Below are 24,962 nucleotides of genomic sequence, written 5' to 3' on the forward strand. Positions count from 1 at the left end.
CCAACCTGCAAGATCTGCAGAGAAGGATGGGAGAAACTCCCCAAATACAGGTGTACCAAGCTTGTAGCGTCATAACCAAGACTCAAGGCTGTAATTGCTGCCAAAGGGCCTTCAACAAAGTACTGAGTACAGAGTCTGAATTATTTTGTAAATGTGATGTTTTTTAAACTTTTTATTAAAGTAGAAAAAATGTTAACCTGTTTTTGCTTTGTCATTATGGGATAGTGTGTGTAGATTGATTAGAGGGAAAAAAACAAATGTATCCATTTTAGAGTAAGGCTGTAACCTAACAATGTGGAAAATGTCAAGGGGTCTGAATACTTTCAGAAGGCACTGTATCTTCATGTGTTCTATCATTCAACACAGAAATATTTCAATTGAGAAAGTTTATTTCAGAGAAGCAAAGGAATATAAATGTGAGGTAATTCAGGATTACATGCAATGATACAGACCCACACATTGGATTAATTACAACCAAATAAAATCTTTGTTATAAATTGTGTTGGATCAAAGCAGCCATTACAACATGCAGTCTAATAGTATTGTGAATATGAACTTACTAACAGGTAAAAAAATGAAAACCATCAATAACAAGAAACAGAACTATTGTAAAATAAAAAAATGTAGTTATATCGCATCACAAGTTTCAGGCCTATCGCCTGTGTCCGATTCACCCAAATATGATTCTCAAAACCATCAGTAAACAAACATGTGTTTGGCACAGTGATCATAAGATGGTAACAAATGATCAGCCCTACCTGGCTGGTGATCTAACAAGAGGGAGAGTTTCAAGAAGACATGCCCTGTGGAGTTCCCCAAAATAAACCCAGAAAAAAATTTAAACCAGAGGACAACAACCAAGTAATAAAGTAGTATGAAACTCAAGCATTAACTAAGTCCTATTTATCATAAATGTGATTGTAACAAATAAAAATCACCCTCTCAAATCAAAACATCCTATAACTCCAAACAATTTATTTTGCTTGCCTCATCATAAATGCCATGGAAGAGAGCTTTGATTCCGATGCCACTCCCACCATCCATTTGGGACAGTGGAATTCCTGAGTGATGTGGGACCATTCCCAGTTGGGACAGCTCTACGGAAGGGGGACCTCAGGGGCAGATGGGGGGTGGCTTGTGAAGAAGAAAAAAAACATGCCCCTTTAATTCTCTCAACAGGTGGCGCTGTGGCGCTTATTGACTGACAGCCGACTCCTCCCCCCTATAACCTTGTTGTTCTGAATTCCAGCAGGATCATTCTAAGCAGGCCAGAGAGAGACTGGTTCAGTGTCATGGCTGACTCTTGGGCCCATGCAACAGAGCCCAGTGTCAGTCATTCAGAGGGAGGAGAGGAAGTCTTTGAGTCCTCCCTTGGTCTTGGTCTTTTGGTTGTCCTCCAGCATGAGGAACCTCTTGAGGCGGGAGAAGGCCAACTTCTTCACACTTGCAGGCTTTGAGGCCGAGGAGGAACCGGGGGTCTTAGAGGTTGACCTGAAAATACAGGAATACTGTCAGAATCTGCAAGCTGACACTGATTAAAGGTTAAAGAGTGACTGCCTTTAAAAAGCAACACATTCTTTGAAAACAGCCTGTGTGGCATCAATATGAGTCAGAAACAGTTATTCTAGTGTCAAAATTGATCAGTCTCATCTAAAATGGAGTTTGGAACATCTGTGCGTCACAACAGGTAAATTAAAGTTGGGTTTTGATGTGACGTTTGTCCACTAACATGGGGTGAACAGCTGTGGTGATTGCTCTCTATCCAATAGCATCGACAGTGAGACAGAGCTGCCCAGCAGCGCCGACTTTGCCCAACAGCTTACTTAGATGTACAATTGCTCAACTGAAACATCATTGGCGAAAACTTCAAAAATGAATTACAGATTTCTTGAGTTATATTAAATTAATTTTGGGGATTTTGAGTAAGTGAAATAGGCTTCTACAGTGTCTCATATGGGAGACGAACATCATTAACCAAATGCGTAATTCTTCAGGAAACACCTCCAAGATTGAAATCAATTGTTTCTAAATCGCTGTGTTCAGTGACCACACAGTGGCCATCAGTTGAGTGATACCATCTATTGCCCTCACATTTCAAGAAGTCCTTTAAAATGCAGATTTTCAGCTAAGCGAGATGTAGTGAATAGAAGTAAAAATGGGTAACATCTGGGGTACCGGTGGCCTGGTATGGTTTGTTTACCTTGGCGTACTGCAGGGCGTCTTGTCTTTGGAGGCGTTGGTTCTGTTGGTGGACTGGGGAGTCTTGTGTTTGGAGGCAGACTTTGGGATGCCCATGGCATTGGTTCTGTTGGTGGACTGGGGAGTCTTGTGTTTGCCTGCGCTCCAGGGGGTGCAGTGGCTCTTGGAGAGAGTGGCTATGAAGTTCCTGTTGACGCCGTTATGCTTGGACGTGCTGTTACAGGTGTGGCATGTAACCACCTGGGACGGCAAGAGGAGGAGTGGAGTAAATTAGAAGTAATGATGTCTCTATTTACAGGTGGATTCACACAGGGAACATGATTCTCATGTGGAGATGACAACGTGTCTCAAAAACAATTCTGGACGTTAATGTTTGCAAGTGACTAACCAAAAGTGGTTCACTCCGAGATGAAATCAAATATTATTGGTCACACACACATGGTTAGCAGATGTTAATGCGAGTGTAGCGAAATGCTTCTAGTTCCAACAGTTCAGTAATATCTAACAATTCCAAACTACCTAATACACACAAATCTAAAAAGGGGTGAATGAGAATATCTACATAAGTATATGGATGAGCGATGGCCGAGCGGCACAGGCAAGGTACAGTAGAAGGTATAAAATACAGTATTTTCACATGTGATATGAGTAATGTAAGATATGTAAACACTATTAAAGTGGCATTATTTAAAGTGGCATCGTTTAAAGTGACTAGTGATCCATTTATTAAAGTGTCCAGTGATTGGGTCTTAATACAGTATATACATTAACTCCCAGATTAACTCCCTGGGCACCCGGAGCACACAGGCCCGGTCTCCCTGTGCTGAAAACCCACATCCAGACCACTCTTTTTCCATTCACACATGTCAATAGAAACAGGATGACGATCATGATTGTGTTTTGACAGGTTATTGGGCTTAGCCTATTTTCAGCAGCTACACAGCCCCAGATGTCTAAATATAACCGTTTCTCTGATACACAGAATCACATCAATATTCCATACAACTACAGATGAAGTGCAATCCAATGCACTTTCAGAGCCTGGGTGGGTCACCTGCAGACTGCCCCATTCTGTTCATCCCATCGATTGCACTAACAAAATGTCCCCTGAGACCTGAGTGCAGAGGGGCCAGGGTGAGAGGCCAGAGTGAGAGGCCAGAGGGGCCAGGGTGAGAGGCCAGAGGGGCCAGGGTGAGAGAACAGAGTGAGAGGCCAGAGTGAGAGGCCAGAGGGGCCAGAGTGAGAGGCCAGAGTGAGAGGCCAGAGGGGCCAGGGTGAGAGGCCAGAGGGGCCAGGGTGAGAGAACAGAGTGAGAGGCCAGAGTGAGAGGCCAGAGGGGCCAGAGTGAGAGGCCAGAGTGAGAGGCCAGAGTGAGGGGCCAGAGTGAGAGGCCAGAGTGAGGGGCCAGAGTGAGAGGCCAGAGTGAGGGGCCAGAGTGAGAGGCCAGAGTGAGGGGCCAGAGTGAGAGGCCAGAGGGGCCAGAGTGAGAGGCCAGAGAGGCCAGAGTGAGAGGCCAGAGGGGCCAGAGTGAGAGGCCAGAGTGAGAGGCCAGAGTGAGAGGCCAGAGTGAGAGGCCAGAGTGAGAGGCCAGAGTGAGAGGCCAGAGTGAGAGGCCAGAGTGAGAGGCCAGAGGGGCCAGGGTGAGAGGCCAGAGGGGCCAGGGTGAGAGGCCAGAGGGGCCAGGGTGAGAGGACAGAGGGGCCAGGGTGAGAGGACAGAGGGGCCAGGGTGAGAGGACAGAGAAGCTACTGTGTGACAGAGAGCTAAAAGGAGAAGGCGCTCATATAACCTGAGTGACGCAGGCAACCAGAGGCCCGACTCAGTCACCCCCCACCCCCCTTCTCACAGCAGACAATTACTTGTAAGACTTGTCTCAGGAGGAAAACTCAGTTTCTCTCTACATCTATCCTATATCTAGGTTACAAAATGGCCTGTGTGTGTAATATGGACTTTCAAGCATGTCCTCTTGTTGTGCTTCTACAGCAAATATTGTGTGCAAGTAAACAAAATGCAATGCAATCTAGACCTAACAGATGTACTGTATGGCTTTGGCAATGCACAATTTCAACATCACTGACAAGCACATGCCTAATGACATCCCAAACCCTCTGATACCGACACCAATTCATTTCCCTAAGGAAAAGTGCATGCATCCATAGATGTTCCGAAACAGAAACAAATCACGCAGTGTCATAAGATTCCAAGTCAGGCTGTTGACAGTGCTGAATGCTGATGCTGTGGAACAACTCACCGATACAAAGGTAGCCATGTTGCTGCTGAGATTTGATTTGGCAGAGTAGAGTTTCACTGAACCAGTGATTACCTGAGTGAGAATGTTTACTACTGAGCCCTGCGTGTCCAGCCTTATAAAGCAGAGAGAAGCACAGAGGTCGAGTCCATCCGGAGCCCAACAGCTAGCCAGCCAATCGATCAACAGGAGGGGTGGAAGGGGGTGGAGCCTGTAGATGGGTTGACTGTTGTCACTGGCAACAGTCATATATATCCATATATACACCCTCCAGGAAAGCTCTGGATTAAAGTGCTGGGGAAAATACACTATGAAAACAGAGCGAAACTCTTGGATACCCTGAAAGCATTTAGCCGGGTTTGGTAAGGCCATATATGGAAGTGAGTCAATGTTGATATGCCCTAAAAACACACAACAATAAAGGGTGCCATTTTCATATATCATCATAGGCAGGGGACTCCCGACAGAGAAATGACTATTTTGACCACATTCGTTCAATCTATTTAAAAGGAATAAAAACACAATGTGGATACCGTCATAGTGTTAGGCGAGTAGGTCGTTGATAGTGATGTTGAACATATCTGGTGCACCATTGATGCACCTCTGCATTTGTGAAGATAATCATTGACGAGGCTGTGTGAGAGGCCTGCATCCAGCAACCTCACAGGTCTCATGACCCATTTTCAGCAGCTGTTTCAGTACAGTGCTACAGGGCGAGAAAGAGAAAGGGAGAGGAAAACTCCACTGAACTAGTTTCAATGTTTGGAATCACTTGGGAGTTTCTGGATTTTGGGGTAAACTGCACACAGAGACAATAAAGGTATCCAGCAGTTCATCTGACTGAGGAAGTAGATAAAGGGCCTCATTGCCAACATCCTGAAGTATCCCTTTAATCCTACATTTCAACTCATTAAGGAGTTTGAGAGCCCTATGACAGAGAGCGGCCAAGGGGGTGGGCGTGTTTAGGATGCCCAGGTACCTGTGGTGGATAGGTTAACATCATCAGCTGGCAGGCGATACAATCCTCTATCTAGTGTGTCATGACGGCGCCTAAGAAAAGTTTATTTTGCCCAGTGATGATTTGCACTTGGTCTGGTATGAACAATTGTTAAAGAGAACAGCTAGGCTTTTATCTCCCTCCTCTAACTTAGCTCTACCTTTAACCAAATCATAAAGACAACACACTAACCCTCCTCCGGAAAGACCTATCAATTAGGCCTAAACGCTTGTCGAATAGTGACGAGAATCATGATACCGACTCAAGTAAAATCTTGCCCAATCATCATCTATCTAATTGACCCCTAATCCATGTATCGTCTGTGTGCTGAGTATCTACACGTGAGACACTGGCTGAGGACATTGAGCGCAGTGTGTTCATCAGCTCATTCTATTCTGTTGATTCTGGCTACAGGGGTACAGACCTAGAGCGGTCTAGCTAGCAGCATGTAGACAGGGTATGTAGACTGAGGGGTCTAGACATCTGATAGTTTGCAAGGGATCAGGATATACAGCACCTAATATGGGCAGGCCAAGAATTTGAAGGGCAAACAAAACCACACAGAGGCATCAATAAAATACCAAAAAGATGAACCCTTCATCATTGAGCATGAACAAAAACGTGACTAGACAAAGGTCACCAATTTATGACCGAAAGTTGACCACTGCAAATGTCAATCTCCTCGAGCCACCAAATGAAGACCAAAAGTAAACCATTTTCACCTTCCCAGAATGTCTGTCCCCATCACTTGTGTGAAAAAAAAAATCATGCCTAGAGAAAAGTAATCAATTCATGACCAATAACTTGGCTGAACTGCAGGTGCAATCTATGCACTGTATATAAACAATTAAAGAGGCCTTGTGATGAGCTCAACGTCTATTAACTCCTGTGTCAGGTTACAGTGTTGATGAGCGGTAACTCGTGTGGCCCCATACAATCCTTCACCATCCATTCCCTAGCAACAGGGGCTATTGGGTAAAGTTTCCCCTACATACAGGTCTAGGATCAGCTCACCCAATCCAAACCTTAACCATTACATCAGAGTTTATCTTGGGGGTAAGTTCACCCTACTCCGCAGCAGACCTCCAGAGAGACTGGTCAAGTTTGGAATTTCTTTATAGCACATAGCCTAGATCCTTCTGGACTGACGATCAGGCTTTGAAATGTCAACAGCACCTGCTGGTTCTTTTAGACTTTAAATGATGCGATCAGCAGCAAAATACCCTGGTTCCACGTCTTTTTGACAGCACAAACAGATCTGGGAACAGATCAACAAAATGTGAACAGGGGTCAAAAGCAAATGTCTGTTCTCCTTGCATATTTCACAAGTTATTTTCCTTTGATCTAAATACAAAACATACAATTGATGAGTGCTCTGGTCAGTGTTCACAGATGAGTTTAGGGAATTATTGTCATGCACATTCAACTGGTACTGGTCACTGTGGGTGCTAAGGCTTAAGTCAGTATTGAGAGGAGTCCAGCCACAGCTCAACACCTGTCTGTCAGTCACCTGGCTGAGTAGAAGAGGAACTCTGAACATGATCAACCACGAAGACACAGTGTGGACTGGTCCCAAGGCTACCGGTGTTTCACACGTTCCACCAACACAGGCACTCTGGCAAGTTGCACACACTGAGTAAATGTACCTACAAACTCAATGACTGACAGCCACACACACCGGACCACACATTGAAGCCACATTATGCACACTGATACATATAAAGGAAAACAGACACCTACACAGAGAAGCACATTAAAACAAACACACACAATCCTGCAGATGGGCTTTTTGTTTTCTATTCATGGGGGCGGCAGGTATTCTAGTGGTTAGAGCGTTGGACTAGTAACCCAAAGGTTGCTATATCGAATCCCCAAGCTGACAAGGTACAAATCTGTCCTTCTGCCCCTGAACAAGGCAGTTAATCCACTGTTCCTAGGCCGTCATTGAAAATAAGAATTTGTTCTTAACTGACTTGCCTAGCTAGTTAAATAAAAACATTGGCTCCATAAATACTAATCCTCTTTTTCTCTCTACCTAACATCCCTCTCTCTCTCACCCCCAGCCCGCCCTGTGCTACCCCAGGCCAGGCTGGTTGCTGTGCTGACCTTGTATCTGGGGCTCCAACAGGCATCATTGCCCTTGAGGATGCTGACAGATGCATAACGGGCTGGCTTTATCCAGATTTGGACGTCATGAGGTTTTCATTTCCAGAGGTAAAGACAAGTGGTCAGAGTGACACGTGTTGAATGGATACAGGATGGAGTCCAAATGAGTGCTTTATGTAGAGGATATAGGGTGCCATGTTGGAGGCAGACAGTATTGTAGAAGGGCATTGACAGAATCTGTTGTGATGTAGGAAAGGGCTCAAACAACATGCCCACCCTCCTAGATGCCCTTCTACTGCCACATCGTACGCCGTTGTGTTCTACAATACTGCCATATTATATGCTGTTGTAATGATGCAGTGGAAAGAGCGGGAGAAGAGAGATGGGCTTCACACTAACTGCTGGTTGGCATGCCAGAGCGGGGGCAGAGGGGTACCTGGTTGGCATGCCAGAGCGGGGGCAGAGGGGTACCTGGTTGGCATGCCAGAGCGGGGGCAGAGGGGTACCTGGTTGGCATGCCAGAGCGGGGGCAGAGGGGTACCTGGTTGGCATGCCAGAGCTGGGGCAGAGGGGTACCTGGTTGGCATGCCAGAGCGGGGGCAGAGGGGTACCTGGTTGGCATGCCAGAGCGGGGACAGAGGGGTACCTGGTTGGCATGCCAGAGCGGGGGCAGAGGGGTACCTGGTTGGCATGCCAGAGCGGGGGCAGAGGGGTACCTGGTTGGCATGCCAGAGCGGGGGCAGAGGGGTACCTGGTTGGCATGCCAGAGCGGGGGCAGAGGGGTACCTGGTTGGCATTCCAGAGCGGGGGCAGAGGGGTACCTGGTTGGCATGCCAGAGCGGGGGCAGAGGGGTACCTGGTTGGCATGCCAGAGCGGGGGCAGAGGGGTACCTGGTTGGCATGCAAGAGCGGGGGCAGAGGGGTACCTGGTTGGCATGCCAGAGCGGGGGCAGAGGGGTACCTGGTTGGCATGCCAGAGCGGGGGCAGAGGGGTACCTGGTTGGCATGCCAGAGTGGGGGCAGAGGGGTACCTGGTTGGCATGCCAGAGTGGGGGCAGAGGGGTACCTGGTTGGCATGCCAGAGTGGGGGCAGAGGGGTACCTGGTTGACATGCCAGAGCGGGGGCAGAGGGGTACCTGGTTGACATGCCAGAGTGGGGGCAGAGAGGTATCTGGTTGACATGCCAGAGTGGGGGCAGAGGGGTACCTGGTTGGCATGCCAGAGCGGGGGCAGAGGGGTACCTGGTTGACATGCCAGAGTGGGGGCAGAGGGGTACCTGGTTGGCATGCCAGAGCGGGGGCAGAGGGGTACCTGGTTGACATGCCATACAGTGCATTCAGAAAGTATTCAGACCCCTTGCATGTTTTCACATTTGGTTACGTTACAGCCTTACTCTAAAATATATTAAATAAAAACATTTCCTCAATCTACACATAATGACAAAGCGAAAACTGGTTTATAGAAATGTTTGCTAATTTATTAAAAACAAAAAAAACTTATTTACATAAGTATTCAGACCCTTTGCTATGAGACTTGAAACTGAACTCAGGTGCATCCTGTTTCCATTGATCATCCTAGAGATGTTTCTACAACTTGATTGGAGTCCACCTGTGGTAAATTCAATTGATTGGACATCATTTAGAAAGGCACACACCTGTCTATATAAGGTATTTGACAGTGCATGTCAGAGCAAAAACCAAACCATGAGGTCGAAGGAATTGTCTGTAGAGCTCAGACAGGATTGTGTCGAGGCACAGATCTGGGGAAGTGTACCAACAAATTTTTGCAGCATTGAAGGTCCCCAAGACAAAGTGGTCTCAATCTTATTGTATTTTGTTTTAACTAGGCAAGTCAGTTAAGAACGAATTCTTATTTACAATGACAGCCTGGCAAAAGGCCTCCTGCAGGGACGAAGGATTTAAAAGAAAAATATAGGACACACACACATCACGACAAGAGAGACACCTAGGGCTGGGTGATATGTCCAATATTATATCACGGTATAAAAAATGTACAAAATGGAACGGTATTTTTTGTTTTTTAATACTGAAAGTTGTACATTTGCTTTATGAGTAGTGAGTGATCCTGGGGTGCTTTATGAGTAGTGAGTGATCCTAGGGTGCTTTATGAGTAGTGAGTGATCCTAGGGTGCTTTATGAGTGATCCTAGGGTGCTTTATGAGTAGTGAGTGATCCTAGGGTGCTTTATGAGTAGTGAGTGATCCTAGGGTGCTTTATGAGTAGTGAGTGATCCTAGGGTGCTTTATGAGTAGTGAGTGATCCCAGGGTGCTTTATGAGTAGTGAGTGATCCTGGGGTGCTTTATGAGTAGTGAGTGATCCTGGGGTGCTTTATGAGTAGTGAGTGATTCTGGGGTGCTTTATGAGTAGTGAGTGATCCTAGGGTGCTTTATGAGTAATCCTAGGGTGCTTTATGAGTAGTGAGTGATCCCAGGGTGCTTTATGAGTAGTGAGTGATCCCAGGGTGCTTTATGAGTAGTGAGTGATCCTGGGGTGCTTTATGAGTAGTGAGTGATCCCAGGGTGCTTTATGAGTAGTGAGTGATCCTAGGGTGCTTTATGAGTAGTGAGTGATCCTAGGGTGCTTTATGAGTAGTGAGTGATCCTAGGGTGCTTTATGAGTAGTGAGTGATCCCAGGGTGCTTTATGAGTAGTGAGTGATCCTAGGGTGCTTTATGAGTAGTGATCCTGGGGTGCTTTATGAGTAGTGAGTGATCCCGGGGTGCTTTATGAGTAGTGAGTGATCCTAGGGTGCTTTATGAGTAGTGAGTGATCCTAGGGTGCTTTATGAGTAGTGAGTGATCCTGGGGTGCTTTATGAGTAGTGAGTGATCCTGGGGTGCTTTATGAGTAGTGAGTGATCCTGGGGTGCTTTATGAGTAGTGAGTGATCCTAGGGTGCTTTATGAGTAGTGAGTGATCCTAGGGTGCTTTATGAGTAGTGAGTGATCCTAGGGTGCTTTATGAGTAGTGAGTGATCCTAGGGTGCATTATGAGTAGTGAGTGATCCTAGGGTGCATTATGAGTAGTGATCCTGGGGTGCTTTATGAGTAGTGAGTGATCCTAGGGTGCTTTATGAGTAGTGAGTGATCCTAGGGTGCTTTATGAGTAGTGAGTGATCCTAGGGTGCTTTATGAGTAGTGAGTGATCCTGGGGTGCTTTATGAGTAGTGAGTGATCCTGGGGTGCTTTATGAGTAGTGAGTGATCCTAGGGTGCTTTATGAGTAGTGAGTGATCCTGGGGTGCTTTATGAGTAGTGATCCTGGGGTGCTTTATGAGTAGTGAGTGATCCTAGGGTGCTTTATGAGTAGTGAGTGATCCTAGGGTGCTTTATGAGTAGTGAGTGATCCTGGGGTGCTTTATGAGTAGTGAGTGATCCTAGGGTGCTTTATGAGTAGTGAGTGATCCTGGGGTGCTTTATGAGTAGTGAGTGATCCTAGGGTGCTTTATGAGTAGTGAGTGATTCTGGGGTGCTTTATGAGTAGTGAGTGATCCTAGGGTGCTTCCTGCTAAGCACTCAAAATGTACTTTTACTGCATGAAGTAAAATTTTAAATGCATGAAGTAAAATGTACAGTATTTTCTTTAGGATTATAGTGAAGTAAAAGTTGTCAAAAATGTGTAAAGTGTAAATACCAAAAAAACTACTTAGGTGAAAATACTTTCAAGTACTACTTAAGTAAGTAAATCAAATTGTATTAGTCACATGCGCCGAATACAACAGGTGAAACGATTACTCATGAGCCCCTAACCAACAATGCAGTTCAAAAATAAAATACAGATAAGAAATCAAAAAGTAACAAGTAATTGAAGAGCAGCAGTAAAATAACAATAGCGAGATTATATACAGGGGGGGCACCGGTAGTACATTATACAAGTAGTACTTGAAAGTATTTTTACTTAAGTACTTTACACCACTGCTCAATTGAGATAATTTCCACACTGCCATGTCGGGCTGCACGATATGGGCAAATAATCTAGGACTTATTTTTAACCAAATGTTGCAATTGCGATTTGACTTGCCAATTAGAACAAAACGGTTGTAATCATGGAAATATAATGACTATTATAATTCTACAGTTAGAATATAATAGTGGGCACTTTGAATACAGTGTTGTTTGAGATGACAACGAATTAAAATGCCAGGGACGAGTTATTGTGACAGGGTAGGAACTAAAGTGTTGATTCGTGTTTCCTCGGGGACACTATAAACTTTGGCTACATTGCATGTTCTCTCTTAGCTACTTTATGTAGCTAACATTCTTCCTTTGCATATTCCTCTTTGATTTAGAAGATAATGTTGCACAAACATGCTGATTTAGGTCTACACCAACACTGGTATTATCAAGCTGTATTAGCTAGCTACATTTGCTCTTACTCAGTACATTTATTAGCTAGCTAGCTATTAGCATCATGATTTAGGGCAACTTGCTAAGAAAATACAAACTAGCTGTTTGTTGACGTAAGAAACACACTAATAGTGTAATTACAGAATTCTAGTGGATTTATATTAAGAAGCAAAGTGAAAACATCATCGTTGTCATCAACATTGATGCATGTGCTGTATCGACCATGCAGACTGAAGTGGCATTACACACAGCGTATCACATTTAACAAACCAAACATTCAAATACCGGTATAGAAGGAAAAGTAAAAACCCAAACCGGTTTCTGCATTAATACAGGTATATCATAAAATACAGTATACCTCGCAGCCATAGAGACACTACAACCCTACATAAAGAGACCTAAGACAACAAGCATGGAAGCAAAACCACATGGTAGCAACATTATAGGGCACAGACAACAGTACAAAAGGCAAGAAGGTAGCCAATACATCACACGAAACAGCCACAACTGTCAGTAAGAGTGTCCATGATTGAGTCTTTGAATGAAGAGATGGAGATAAAACTGTCTTTATCTTAAATTGAAGAAGTTTGGAACCACCAAGACTCTTCCTAGAACTGGCCGCCCGGGGAAGAAAGGCCTTGGTCAGGGAGGTGACCAAGAACCTGTTGGTCACTGACAGAGCTCCACAGTTCCTCTGCGGAGATAGAACCTTCCAGAAGGACAACCATCTCTGCAGCACTCCACCAATCAGGCTTTTATGGTGGTGGCCAGACGGAAGCCACTCCTCAGTAAAAAGGCACATGACAGTTTGTTTGGAGTTTGCCAAAAGGCACCTAAAGACTCAAGATTCTAAGGTCTGATGAAACCAAGATTGAACTCTTTGGCCTGAATGCCAAGAATCACGTCTGGAGGAAACCTGGCACTATCCCTACGGTGAAGCATGGTGGTGGCAGCATCATGCTGTGGGATGGTGGTGGCAGCATCATGTTGTGGGGATGTTTTTCAGCAGCAGGGACTGGGAGACTAGTCAGGTTTGAAGAAAAATAAACAGAGCAAAGTATATAGATCCTGGATGAAAACCTGCTCCAGAGTGCCCAGCACCTGACTGGGGTGAAGGTTCACCTTCCAAAAAGACAACGACCCTAAGCACACAGCCAAGACAATGCAGGAGTGACTTCGGTACATGTCTCTGAATGTCCTTGAGTGGCCCAGCCAGAGCCTGGACTTGAACCCGATAGAACAGCTCTGGAAAGATATGAAAATAGCTGTTGCAGCAACGCTCTCCAGAAGAATGAAAGAAATTCCCCAAACACAGGTGTGCCAAGCTTGTAGCATCATACCCAAGAAGAGTCAATGCAGTAATCGCTGCTTCAACAAAGTACTGTTCATCTAAAACGCCCCGAAAGCAGTCACCCTCCCATCTCCCTGTGTCATCTTGCTGTTTCCACCCTCTCCGGGTGTCAAAGCCCTATGCTGCACTTCTCTAACGTCCCGTGCGATGGGGAAACTAGTGACACTCCATTGACCCAGGTACGCATCAATGAAAAACTAAATCCTTGCAACATGTGTAATGGAATCGGCAGCTATTGAAGAAATGTTCAAAACATCAACATATTTATCTGCTCGACAGGTGGATTTTTCCTTTTGTCTTTATTGCAACAAAAGATGATTAAAAAGTGTTTTTCGAATAAATTCTGATTGCCAAATAATTTTGACGGTATGCTCCACCACACATTTATCTATAAATGCCTACTGCTTGCAAAATCCTATACAAATTAATGTTTTTTTGCAGGACAAGTATTGTCCTGACTTTGAAGAATCCCTGACGGGCTTCACCTTGCTTTTCTGATTGGCTGGATGAAAGTTTCACCATCCAACTATTACACATCTACAGGAGTAAAAGATTCACAGTGGCACGGACTGTAGCAAACATTTCCTCATCTCTCTGCACCGGTTGCATAGATACACCTGATTTAAAAAAAGACCCACAAGCTTCACATCAGACAGAATTAAGCTATGGGAAACTCATTCATCTTCCTCTTGAAACCTGGGGGCAACTAATGTGGCGTGATATACAATCAAGGGGCTTTACACCAGGAGATAAAAATACACGAGTAAATAGGCTACATATAACTGGATATAATGTAGCCTGTGTGTGTGTGTGTGTGTGTGTCTGTAACCACAAGAACTCTAAAAGGGCATTCTCTCAACACTATACAGAAGCTGTAACTAGAAAATAGATCTATAACTTCATTATACTAAAAGACTTCCTACATTTACTGGCCTAGTGAATGCCACTAACCAAGTCCTACTCAACAGCCATATAGGCCTAGGACACATCTCCACGAATCCTAAAATTACAAACAGAAATGAGACATAAAAACAAAGCCCTCTTAAAGCTGGGATCTGTGACCCTTCATCTCGCTCTCCTTACATTATTTATCACCCTCTTCCTGAGCGAAAGACTTCTGTTGGCAAAGAATGACAAGGAGGGAGGGGGGTTGTGGAGTAAGAGAGAGGGTGATAAATCTAATCTTCCTGTCTGTCTCATCGGCAGCTCCCATTAGAAGGTGTTGACAAATACCAGGAGAGAAGAGAGAGATAGGAGAGAGAGGATTCTTCCAATTATGAAAGCAGATGAGTGCCTCATCTGCTTTAAGGGTTATTCAGTACACTCACAACCACACATGTCTACGGGGGCCTCGCACGTACACAGCTTGTGGAGCTCTGCTACTCACTGCTACTTTATGTCTGGCCGAGTGACCAGGGATCTCGAAGTTGAACGGTAAAAATATCTCTGCGAAAAATGCAGCTAAAAAGGATTCACTTACAAGTCAGACGAAAGGAGGGAAAATATCAACGTCTACACAATAGAGTTATTTTGTTCAGGAAGCTCATCCAGAGTAACAATGAATTCATACTGATAATGAAGCCACTTGCTCTAGTACTGTTCAAATACACAGCGCTTTCTCTGGATGAAACTAACGCAGATATGAAGTGAAGTAAACCACACTTCAGGAGAGGTCCTTGGTCCTAAAAAACTACCTACAGAGATAAAGCAATACAGATATCTAGCGGTATAATTTCCACTTGTGTACCTTTTACAACCGAATTGGCCAAAATAACTACTCTCTCGTCGAACTACTTGTGTATGACTCTGACGTAACCTAAGTGTTAATCTCCTTTGGCTTTGTCCCTCTCGGTCTCCACTAACTAAATGCTTTCTGTTCCTCTGTGACCGTCATCTAGCTGACCCATCACAACCTGACCCTGGCTGCCTAGGGATTCCTCCTCAGTGAGCCTGACCAGAGAGAGGACTGAGTCTCTATGGGTCCAGAGCTGCATACCAAACAAGACCTGTTCCTCTGTGATCGTCATCTAGCTGACCCATCACAACCTGACCCTGGCTGCCTAGGGATTCCTCCTCAGTGAGCTTGACCAGAGAGAGGACTGAGTCTCTATGGGTCCAGAGCTGCATACCAAACAAGACCTGTTTCTCTGTGAGCCTGACCAGAGTGAGGACTGAGTCTCTACGGGTCCAGAGCTGCATACCAAACAAGACCTGTTCCTCTGTGATCGTCATCTAGCTGACCCATCACAACCTGACCCTGGCTGCCTAGGGATTCCTCCTCAGTGAGCCTGACCAGAGAGAGGACTGAGTCTCTATGGGTCCAGAGCTGCATACCAAACAAGACCTGTTCCTCTGTGATCGTCATCTAGCTGACCCATCACAACCTGACCCTGGCTGCCTAGGGATTCCTCCTCAGTGAGCCTGACCAGAGAGAGGACTGAGTCTCTATGGGTCCAGAGCTGCATACCAAACAAGACCTGTTCCTCTGTGATCGTCATCTAGCTGACCCATCACAACCTGACCCTGGCTGCCTAGGGATTCCTCCTCAGTGAGCCTGACCAGAGAGAGGACTGAGTCTCTATGGGTCCAGAGCTGCATACCAAACAAGACCTGTTTCTCTGTGAGCCTGACCAGAGTGAGGACTGAGTCTCTATGGGTCCAGAGCTGCATACCAAACAAGACCTGTTCCTCAGTGAGCCTGACCAGAGTGAGGACTGAGTCTCTACGGGTCCAGAGCTGCATACCAAACAAGACCTGTTCCTCTGTGACCGTCATCTAGCTGACCCATCACAACCGGACCCTGGCTGCCTAGGGATTCCTCAGTGAGCCTGACCAGAGAGAGGACTGAGTCTCTACGGGTCCAGAGCTGCATACAAAGCAAGATCGTGTAGAAGCACTGCAGTTACAAAGAAGGCTTTATAAATTGTGATTGATTTATTGACATAGCAATCTGTTCGCTTGCACTCTGAGGGTTTCCCTCTACAAAGTTGATGGGAGACTAGTGGTTTGGAAGGGGAATAGCTGGACACTGTACAGGAAAGGGGAATACCCAGCCTGACTTGAACACACTGGCATTGACCAAAATCTGTCTTGCCTACAATGTACTGAAACATGCGGTGTGCTTATCATACTACATACAATCACCTACTATCAGCTGTTGTCAAACACCTTGTTGTGAAAACATGATTCTCTTCCTCAGTAGTGTGCAGAAAATTCTGCTAGATGAAAAGCCTGAACGAATATGACATCGTGGAACACTACATTTTCAAAATGTCACTTACTATAAAACTTTTCATTTTCGCATACCCAGAAAAAGCTATGGGACACTGCCAGTATGGGACGCTTCCAGTATGGGACGCTGCCAGTATGGGACGCTGCCAGTATGGGACGCTGCCAGTGTGCATTAGACGCTGCCAGTGTGCATTAGACGCTGCCAGTGTGCATTAGACGCTGCCAGTGTGCATTAGACGCTGCCAGTGTGCATTAGACGCTGCCAGTGTGCATTAGACGCTGCCAGTGTGCATTAGACGCTGCCAGATATTTTCAATGAGGCAAAGTTTTGCCCGATATGAGTCTTCATTAATTAAGCCATTTTCAGCTCTGATATCTAGAGGGCCTTGTCAAATCAAAATGGTACTTTCCTGATTCTGTGTCCCTGATGGAGAAAACTGCCCTCTGACCACGCTACTCTTGACATACACTATGTATACACAAAAGTATGTGGACACCCCATAAAAGTTTGTGCTATTTCAGCCACACCTGTTGCTGACAGGTGTCATGCAAGCACAGTCATGCAATCTCCATAGGAAAACATTGGCAGTAGAATGGCCTTACTGAAGAGCCTTGTGACTTTCAACGTAGCGCCGTCATCTTTCCAACATGTCAGTTTGTCAAATGTCTGCCCTACTAGTACTGCCCCGGTCAACTGTAAGTGCTGTTATTGTGAAGTGGAAACGTCTAGGAGAAACAAAGGCTCAGCCGTGAAGTGGTAGGCCACACAAGCTCACAGAACGAGACCACTGAGTGCTGAAGTGCATAAAAATTGTCTGTCCTCGTTTGCAACACTCACTACAGAGTTCCAAACTGCCCCTGGAAGCAACGTCAGCACAAGAACTGTTCGTCTGGAGTTTCATGAAATGGGTTTCCATGGCCGAGCAGCCACAAGCAAACCTAAGATCACCATGCGCAATGCCAAGCGTCGGCTGGAGTGGTGTAAAGTTTGCCACCATTGGACTCTGGAGCAGTGGAAACTTGTTCTCTGGAGTGATGAATCACGCTTCACCATCTGGCAGTCCGATGGAGAAATCTGGGTTTGGCGGACGCCAGGAGAACCCTACCTGCACCAATGCATAGTGCCAACTGTAAAATTGGTGGATGAGGAATAGTGGTCTGGGCCTGTTTTTCATGTTTCGAGCTAGGCCCCTTAGTTCCTGTGAAGGGAAATCTTAACGCTACAGCATACTGTATAAGGACATTCTAGATGAATCTGTGCTTCCAACTTTGTGGCAACAGTTTGGGGAAGGCCCCTTCCTGTTTCAGCATGACAAAGCCCCCATGCACAAAGCGAGGTCCATACAGAAATGGTTTGTCGAGATCGGTGTGGAAGAACTTGACTGGCCTGTACAGAGCCCTGACCTCAAACCCATCGAACACTTTTGGGATTAATTGGAACGCCGACTACGAGCCAGGACTAATCGCCCAACATCAGTGCCCGACCTCATTAATGCTCTTGTAGCTGAATGGAAGCAAGTTCCCGCAGCAATGTTCCAACATCTAGTGGAAAGCCTCCCAGAACAGTGGAGGCTGTTATAGCAGAAAAGAGGAGACCAACTCCATATTAATGCTCATGATTTTGAAATTAGATGTTAGACGAGCAGGTGTCCACATACTTTTGGTCATGTAGTGTAGTTTCCTTATCTGAACTGGCTTATCAGTGAAGTGGATAGAAACTGCAGAGGTAGAGACCAGGCACATATCAGAGAGGAAGAGGTGAAATGAGAGGGTTTACGCCGACCAAAATTAAGACCACGATATTTGTATGGAGGTTAATGAGTGTCCTATTTGGTCAACAAAAAATGTAAATGTTAATTTGCTTAGTTGATGGAATAGAAGTTTTGTAATGGTTAGGTTGTTACGAATGCACTGATAAGTGAACGCGCGTGGCAAAACAACAAAAGTTGTGCCCGTTGTCCACGCATGCATCTGCCCTCTCATTGGCTGGAGTGGTCCCACCTGATCTCGCCTGCCTTCCATCTGTGAGGACATGTATTTCCATTGTTAGAGCGGTTACTTAACGATCTTGTCAATATACTAGATAGTCTTTGGTCAAAATTCACTAAAAACGTAACAGAAAAGAGGGACCAAAGCGGGGAGGGGCTACCTGAACTTGTCCAATAAGAAACACTTGTTTTTGTTGCAATTTTTTCCCCCCTGTAGCAACATATTTGTTACATTTTGCACAAATGAATACAAGTCTCACCAGAGCTGATGAGGAGCCCCTGAACCTCCGTAAGATGTCCATCTGAGCCAGGCTGAGCCTCATGCCCTTGCCCTCCCTCCGCAACACGCTCTGCACCCTCACTGATGCACGCCGCTTGGGATGCAGCCGCATGCGGTGGTTGTCTGGGCGACGCCACTGGAAACAGAAGGGACAGAGCTCTTCTTCAGGGATGGGCTGGAACTTGGCTGGAGCTGGGAGAGGAGGTCAAGCACAAGGAAGAATAAAGTACACATTCAGGGATGTGTAGTAATGTATGTGTTTATGGCACAGTCAAGTGGAGTATGAGGGTGTAGGTTAGGTCAGATGAAAAAAATGTGAACTATGGTAAAGGGGAATTTACAAAATATAAGTGCTGAGGCCGTCGTCACATTTAACACAAAATAAACATTTGGTATAGAGTTGAGTGTCAAATTAAATATATTGAGTCCAGGGGATCATGAGTATGAAATAGTAAATAATTGTGATGATGAGAACTGTGCAGTACCAAGAGTGTGTGTGTCTCTCTCTCTCTGATGGGGACAGCTACCAGTACCCACCAGTGTAATTAACATGGGATTATAGTGTTTTCTTCCCTCATGCCTAGTGCCTACAGCACCATGTTGTATGTGCATTCTCATACTGTGCTTAAGCAATAGGTGTGATGAACATAGGATAAATGCAAGAGAAATAAACTAGCCTAAATTATAACTGACAAAATGATTTTGCCAAGGTTATAGCTACTTCTTACCTTTCATTCTCTGGTGTCTCCCCCTGAGAAACAAAAACACAGAAGAAAAGTTAGGTTTTTGTTGTGAAACAGCTGTCACTTCATTATTTATCTGCTTAGATAGAACAGTCTTTGATCTGGGGAGACTCCCATAGCTTGGAGTTAGTGTTTTGGGTTGTTTTCCTTTCACAACGCCTTGAGGGGCGTCAATGCAGAGTTTGAAGGTGAGGTTTACTTTTCAAAAATTCTGCCAAAGCTGAATTTGTAAGTTAATGTTGATTCATCTGTAAACTGAAGCAAGACTCGAGGTGCGTTTTGATACTCTTGAAACACTCTTACTAAACACTCTTATTCAGTGTTGAAAATGTAAACAATTAACTTTTAACAAGTATGCCTAACTCCAACGTTACTGCTAAGGGACATTTGCTATTGTGGAAAAAGTTTGCCAAGGGCTTCCAACGTTTGGCGGAAAACATCCGGGAGAAAAGCAAACAAGGATTTATCTACAATACAGGGCTTCCCACCTCCCTGTAGTTTGGGCTTGGTCTCTACTGTCTGCCTCTTATTTTGGATAAACAGTTGACTAGGCCTTTCCTAAGTCACGCTACAATTAGCCACAGTACACTACGCCAAAAGTGACTCATGATATTTGCAGTCAGGCAACAAACAGGGCGGCACGTGCAGCGGCGAGAGATGGGATAGGGGGCCTCGCTTGGGGCTTTAATCTCACGCTGACCTGCCGAAGGACTGTCACGGAGACACTGACAGCGGTTTGCTAGTCACACACCGTGGCTATAGAGAGATGGGACTTTGGAACTGAAATCTGATGTTGGACAGCCTGACTCATGGTCAAGTCACAGTAATGTTTCCAAACTACAGGCTGTGTTGAAGTATTTAGATTAGGCTAGAGGGGAAGGGCTAGTGTCACAAACAGGGGGTAATGAGGGGGAGAAGAAGACGGTGGGAACAAGTGGCAGTGAGATGCAGGAAAAGCGCTGGATGAGAACAACTAGGCGACAGAATAGTCTTCCTACAGTTGAACAAGGTTTTTCCTCATACTTCTCTGTTGGACTAACCAGCTTGTTCACATAATGAATTGACATTAGATCATTCAAACAATACAGAGGAACATTTACACTTTTCTAGAAAACATGATCAACTTCTGACTTCTTTTAACTTTGGGTCGATCATCTATTAACCAGAATGTAACATCTGAAAACCTTCAGAAGTGAGATCAACAGCAGTGACCTAATTCACATAACTACCAATCACTCCAGTTAATTCAAACACTTCCAAATGGCCCCATTTAGTCACCAAACTCCCAATCCCTCCTGTCTCAGCCTCCAGTATTTATGCTGCAATAATTTGTCGGGGGGCTAGGGTCAAACTGCTATATCTGGAGTATTTTGCATGTCTTATCCGGTGTGAATTTAATTATCTCTCTCCCCTCCCCTGCCGGAGGACCTGAGTCCTGGGACCATGCCTCGGGACTACCTTGCCTGATGACTCCTTGCTGTCCACAGTCCACCTGGCTGTGCTGCTGCTCCAGTTTCAACTGTTCTTCCTGCGGCTATGGAACCCTGACCTGTTCACCGTACGTGCTACCTTGTCCCAGACCTGCTGTTTTCGACTCTCTCTCTCTACCGCACCTGCTGTCTCTAACTCTGAATGATTGGCTAAGGAAAAACCGACTGACATTTACTCCTGAGATGCTGACCTGTTGCACCCTCGACAACCACTGTGATTATTATTATTTGACCATGCTGGTCATTTATGAACATTTGAACATCTTGGCCATGTTCTGTTATAATCTCCACCCGGCACAGCCAGAAGAGGACTGGCCACCCCTCAGAGCCTGGTTCCTCTCTAGGTTTCTTCCTAGGTTCCTGCCTTTCTAGGGAGTTTTTTCTGGCCACTTCTACACCTGCACTGCTTGATGTTTGGGGTTTTATGCTGGGTTTCTGTACAGCACTTTGAGATATCAGCTGATGTAAAAAAAAAAAAGGGTTTTGTAAATAGATTTGATTGATTGTCTGCCTGGTAGAGGCTCAATGAAAGACATCCCATCCCACTGTCCAGATGAGCCCCTGGAGATACAGAAAGGTGGGGCTCTCTGCCATGCTAATCTAGTTAACATTCTTCACATGAATCTCCTTTAAATGCATACTTAGTGGAAGATAAACACTGGCCCCTACTACCCAGTTAGAGCAGGGCAGAGCCCACTTTAGGCCAGATGCTATCAACAAAGAGTTTAAAGTCTGGAAATCAGCAAGGCTCAGTCTCTGGGCCTCTATGGACATTTGATACAATCAGAGTGTGGAGGAGAGAGAGCAACGCCCTGTTTACTAACCAAACCTCAGAAATAATAACGCAGATGGTCCAATGCAACAGCTTGGCTAGAGTGGCAGGGGAAAAGAGGGTGAGGGATGGGGGCAAGCCATCTACAGATGGCAAGGCCCACAACTGGAGATTGCACGGTGTAGGGCAGCAGTCTGGGTCTCACGTTATGGGTCGAGGCAGGCAGGGGAAGCTAGGAGAGGTGCAATCCCTCAGGGTCATGGGGTGAGAGAAGGGAGGGGGTGACACTGACCAATGAGATGGACAGGTGAGGGTTGGAGGGGGAAGGGTGGTGGGGAGAGAAGTCATCGACAGTGACACCAAAGTGCCTCGGCGCTATGCCTGTGACGGTCTAACGAGCTGCTTTGGTCAGTTGGCCTCGGCCTGTCATAGCCCACATACCTCCCTCGGTGGCTTTACAGGAAATATAAATAATGACACGAACACTGGAAACAAACACTCCAGCGACGCATGGCTGAAACCATAAGTGGAGACACAAACAGCAAGGAGGAACTTCAGGGAACCTTAGGTACGGTATGCAGGATGACTGCTCTGTGGATAAATAAGATGATATAATGTCTGTATTCTACACATCCTTACAGGGCATGCCACCAGGTTGCTTTGTTGAGGATCCTTTTCTCCTTACTCTCGTGACAGCTAGTACACGTAACATTTGTTTCTGTTTTTTGTTCCTCATGTAACCTATAACAAGATATGGTACCAATGAGTAGCCGAACACACAATTGTAGACTTCACATGTAAGAAAGGTCATATCATCTGTGCTTGAGTGTGGCTCAATGGGTAACACCGACCACCACTATAGTTCTCATAGTCTATATCCCTTAGTCTATATCCTATATCCCTTAAACTCCACTCTGGACCTCCAAGCCAGTTCCACTGCATGTTTTCATTGTTCCCCTCTAATCAGGGACTGATTTAGACATGGGACACCAGGTGGGTGCAATGAATTATAAGTTAGAACAGAAAAGCTGCAGACTCCGGACCTCGTAGGTTAAGAGTTAAGTATCCCTGGTCTATATATTGTCAGAGTGCGGGGTTCACATCATGGTTATTTCTGTGCTGCATCGTCCCTATCCGTTTAACACATAAGGAGAATCTATTATCCTTTCAAAAAATAAAAGGTCCAATCAGATTTTTTTAATAAAATGACATAGACATTGTTTTTGGTGGAGTTCCCCTTGAATGGCTTAAAAAATTATCCATCTATTCAACATATATAACCCTCCAGGCTTGGACAGCTGTGATATCAGTAGGATCTGTTCAACACATTTCCCATAAATCAGTTCTTTCCAGAGAGACTCAAAAATCTGGATAAACTCTTAACGGGTAGCCTAAAAGTAACGTTCCTTAAATCCATCCTTAAATCCATCCCGACAGGGCCTTTCATTTCCATTTTAAAATTCTACCACAAATTTCCTGGCTCAGGTGAGTGAGAGGAAAAACAGGCCAAGGGATTCAGAGGTTACTGGCCCAGGCCCAACTCAAACACAGTCCACACTACAGCAGCCAGTGGCTTAGAGGATTGCTCCAGAAATGACACGACTTTCTCTAACTACAGTATAATGCCATCATCATTCTGTGAAATCAAAAAGGTGATGAAAATGGAATGAGTTCCTGTTTTGATTAGTGGGTCTCTTTATTTTTATTTTACCTTTATTTAACTAGGTAAGTCAGTTAAGAACAAATTCTTATTTTCAATTACAGCCTAGGAACGGTGGGTTAACTGCCTTGTTCAGAGGCAGAATGACAGATTTTTACCTTGTCAGCTCGGGGATTCAATCTCGCAACCTTTCGTTACTAGTCCAGTGCTCTAACCACTAGGCTATCATCTCATCTCTCAGACGGTTCTGAAATCATTTCTGTACATAGTAACAGATATGATCAGCATTCCTGATTTTTTTTTTTGTTAAAATATAATTAGATCACTGAGAAATTAAGCTAATTGATTGCAGACAAATTAGCCATTTTAATTTATAGGATTCAGATATTCAATAAAAATTGTACCCAACATCCGATTTCAACAAACCTTCTTCCTACCAATGAGTAAGACAAAGGAATCCCCCCCCCAAAAAATGTAAAATGCCACCCACAGACCCCCCACATCCCAATCCAACAACCAGTGTCAGTTCTCTGTTTGACAAGTAGTATGATGCTGTGGCTTGTGGTATTACTTCCCCATACTACGTAATGTAATTTCCTGTGAATCTGGAGAGTTAAAAAATAAACACTGTTCTGAGAAGTGTATCATTGAAGTCCCTTGCATTATTTACCATAAAGTAGTGTGAACATACCACGTTTTGACCACTAGATGCCACTGCTCCTGTATACCGCCACACTGTCCATGTTGCTGGTATAGTGTGTTTATTTAATAGAGCACCACATTTCCTTTTCAACTTTGGATAGAAAACCAATACATCTGTCTCATTATGAAAAGAGATTGTCATCTTCACATTTCAAGCCATTCCTGTATGAAAGCAATTCCGTTTTTCCTTCTTGGATATGAAGCATGAAAATCCTAATATAGTGACATGCATTGGATTTGTGCCACAAATTATTGAGTGACAGACTGGTACCATTGTAGTGGTCTATCGGCTTCGAGCTCCGGAGCAGCGAGCTCTTAGCAATGTCATGGCATTGATTTCCCGGGGGGCTCGGGATGGCGAGCAGATAGCCAGAAGCACCAAGATGGTACGGCACAGTTTCTGGCGGCTGGGTTAGCTCATTAAGGCTGCCTGCTATTCGAATTGATGTATGCAAACATACAGGACAGGAGCATGCTAAACTTTAAAAAATGGTATTAGACAAAGCAGGCCTGGTTAGTGACTACCTCTGTACATTGGCAAACGCGTGCTTGCGTGTGTAGCGTATCTATGGCTAATGTGTGTCCTGTTGGATATGTAGTTACAAAATGCATGACATTGTTTCAATACAACAGTAACTATACAAATTACATTGGTTCTAAAAAAACAAACATTGTGAAAAGAACAATCAAAACGGAACAAATTAACGGAACAAATGTAATTGAATTTCGTAAAGTTACACAATTTTAAATGAATTGCACTGTGCTACTCTGCCACCTAGTGTCACTATATGATCATTACATCATCAAATATGAACGAGATGTAGCTATTACG

At 45.0% G+C, this 24,962-nt stretch overlaps 1 protein-coding gene and 1 pseudogene across 1 annotated transcript in view; both read right to left on the bottom strand.

Annotated features, from left to right (window-relative positions):
• The window catches only part of LOC139372384 (retinitis pigmentosa 9 protein homolog), an 18,986-nt pseudogene extending 17,942 nt beyond the window's left edge, over positions 1 to 1,044 (bottom strand).
• Positions 372 to 24,962, bottom strand: part of LOC139372746 (UPF0711 protein C18orf21 homolog) — a 24,986-nt gene continuing 395 nt past the window's right edge. Inside the window, exons 3-6 of the mRNA XM_071112542.1 lie at positions 19,492 to 19,514; positions 18,744 to 18,955; positions 2,201 to 2,439; positions 372 to 1,491 (exon numbers count right to left, since the gene is read on the bottom strand). Coding sequence (XP_070968643.1) covers positions 1,338 to 1,491; positions 2,201 to 2,439; positions 18,744 to 18,955; positions 19,492 to 19,514 — 628 coding nt within the window. The 3' untranslated portion in view covers positions 372 to 1,337. The remainder of the gene's footprint in view (positions 1,492 to 2,200; positions 2,440 to 18,743; positions 18,956 to 19,491; positions 19,515 to 24,962) is intronic.

Source organism: Oncorhynchus clarkii, chromosome 18 (genome assembly GCF_045791955.1).
Source record: "Oncorhynchus clarkii lewisi isolate Uvic-CL-2024 chromosome 18, UVic_Ocla_1.0, whole genome shotgun sequence".
NCBI lineage: Eukaryota > Metazoa > Chordata > Actinopteri > Salmoniformes > Salmonidae > Oncorhynchus > Oncorhynchus clarkii.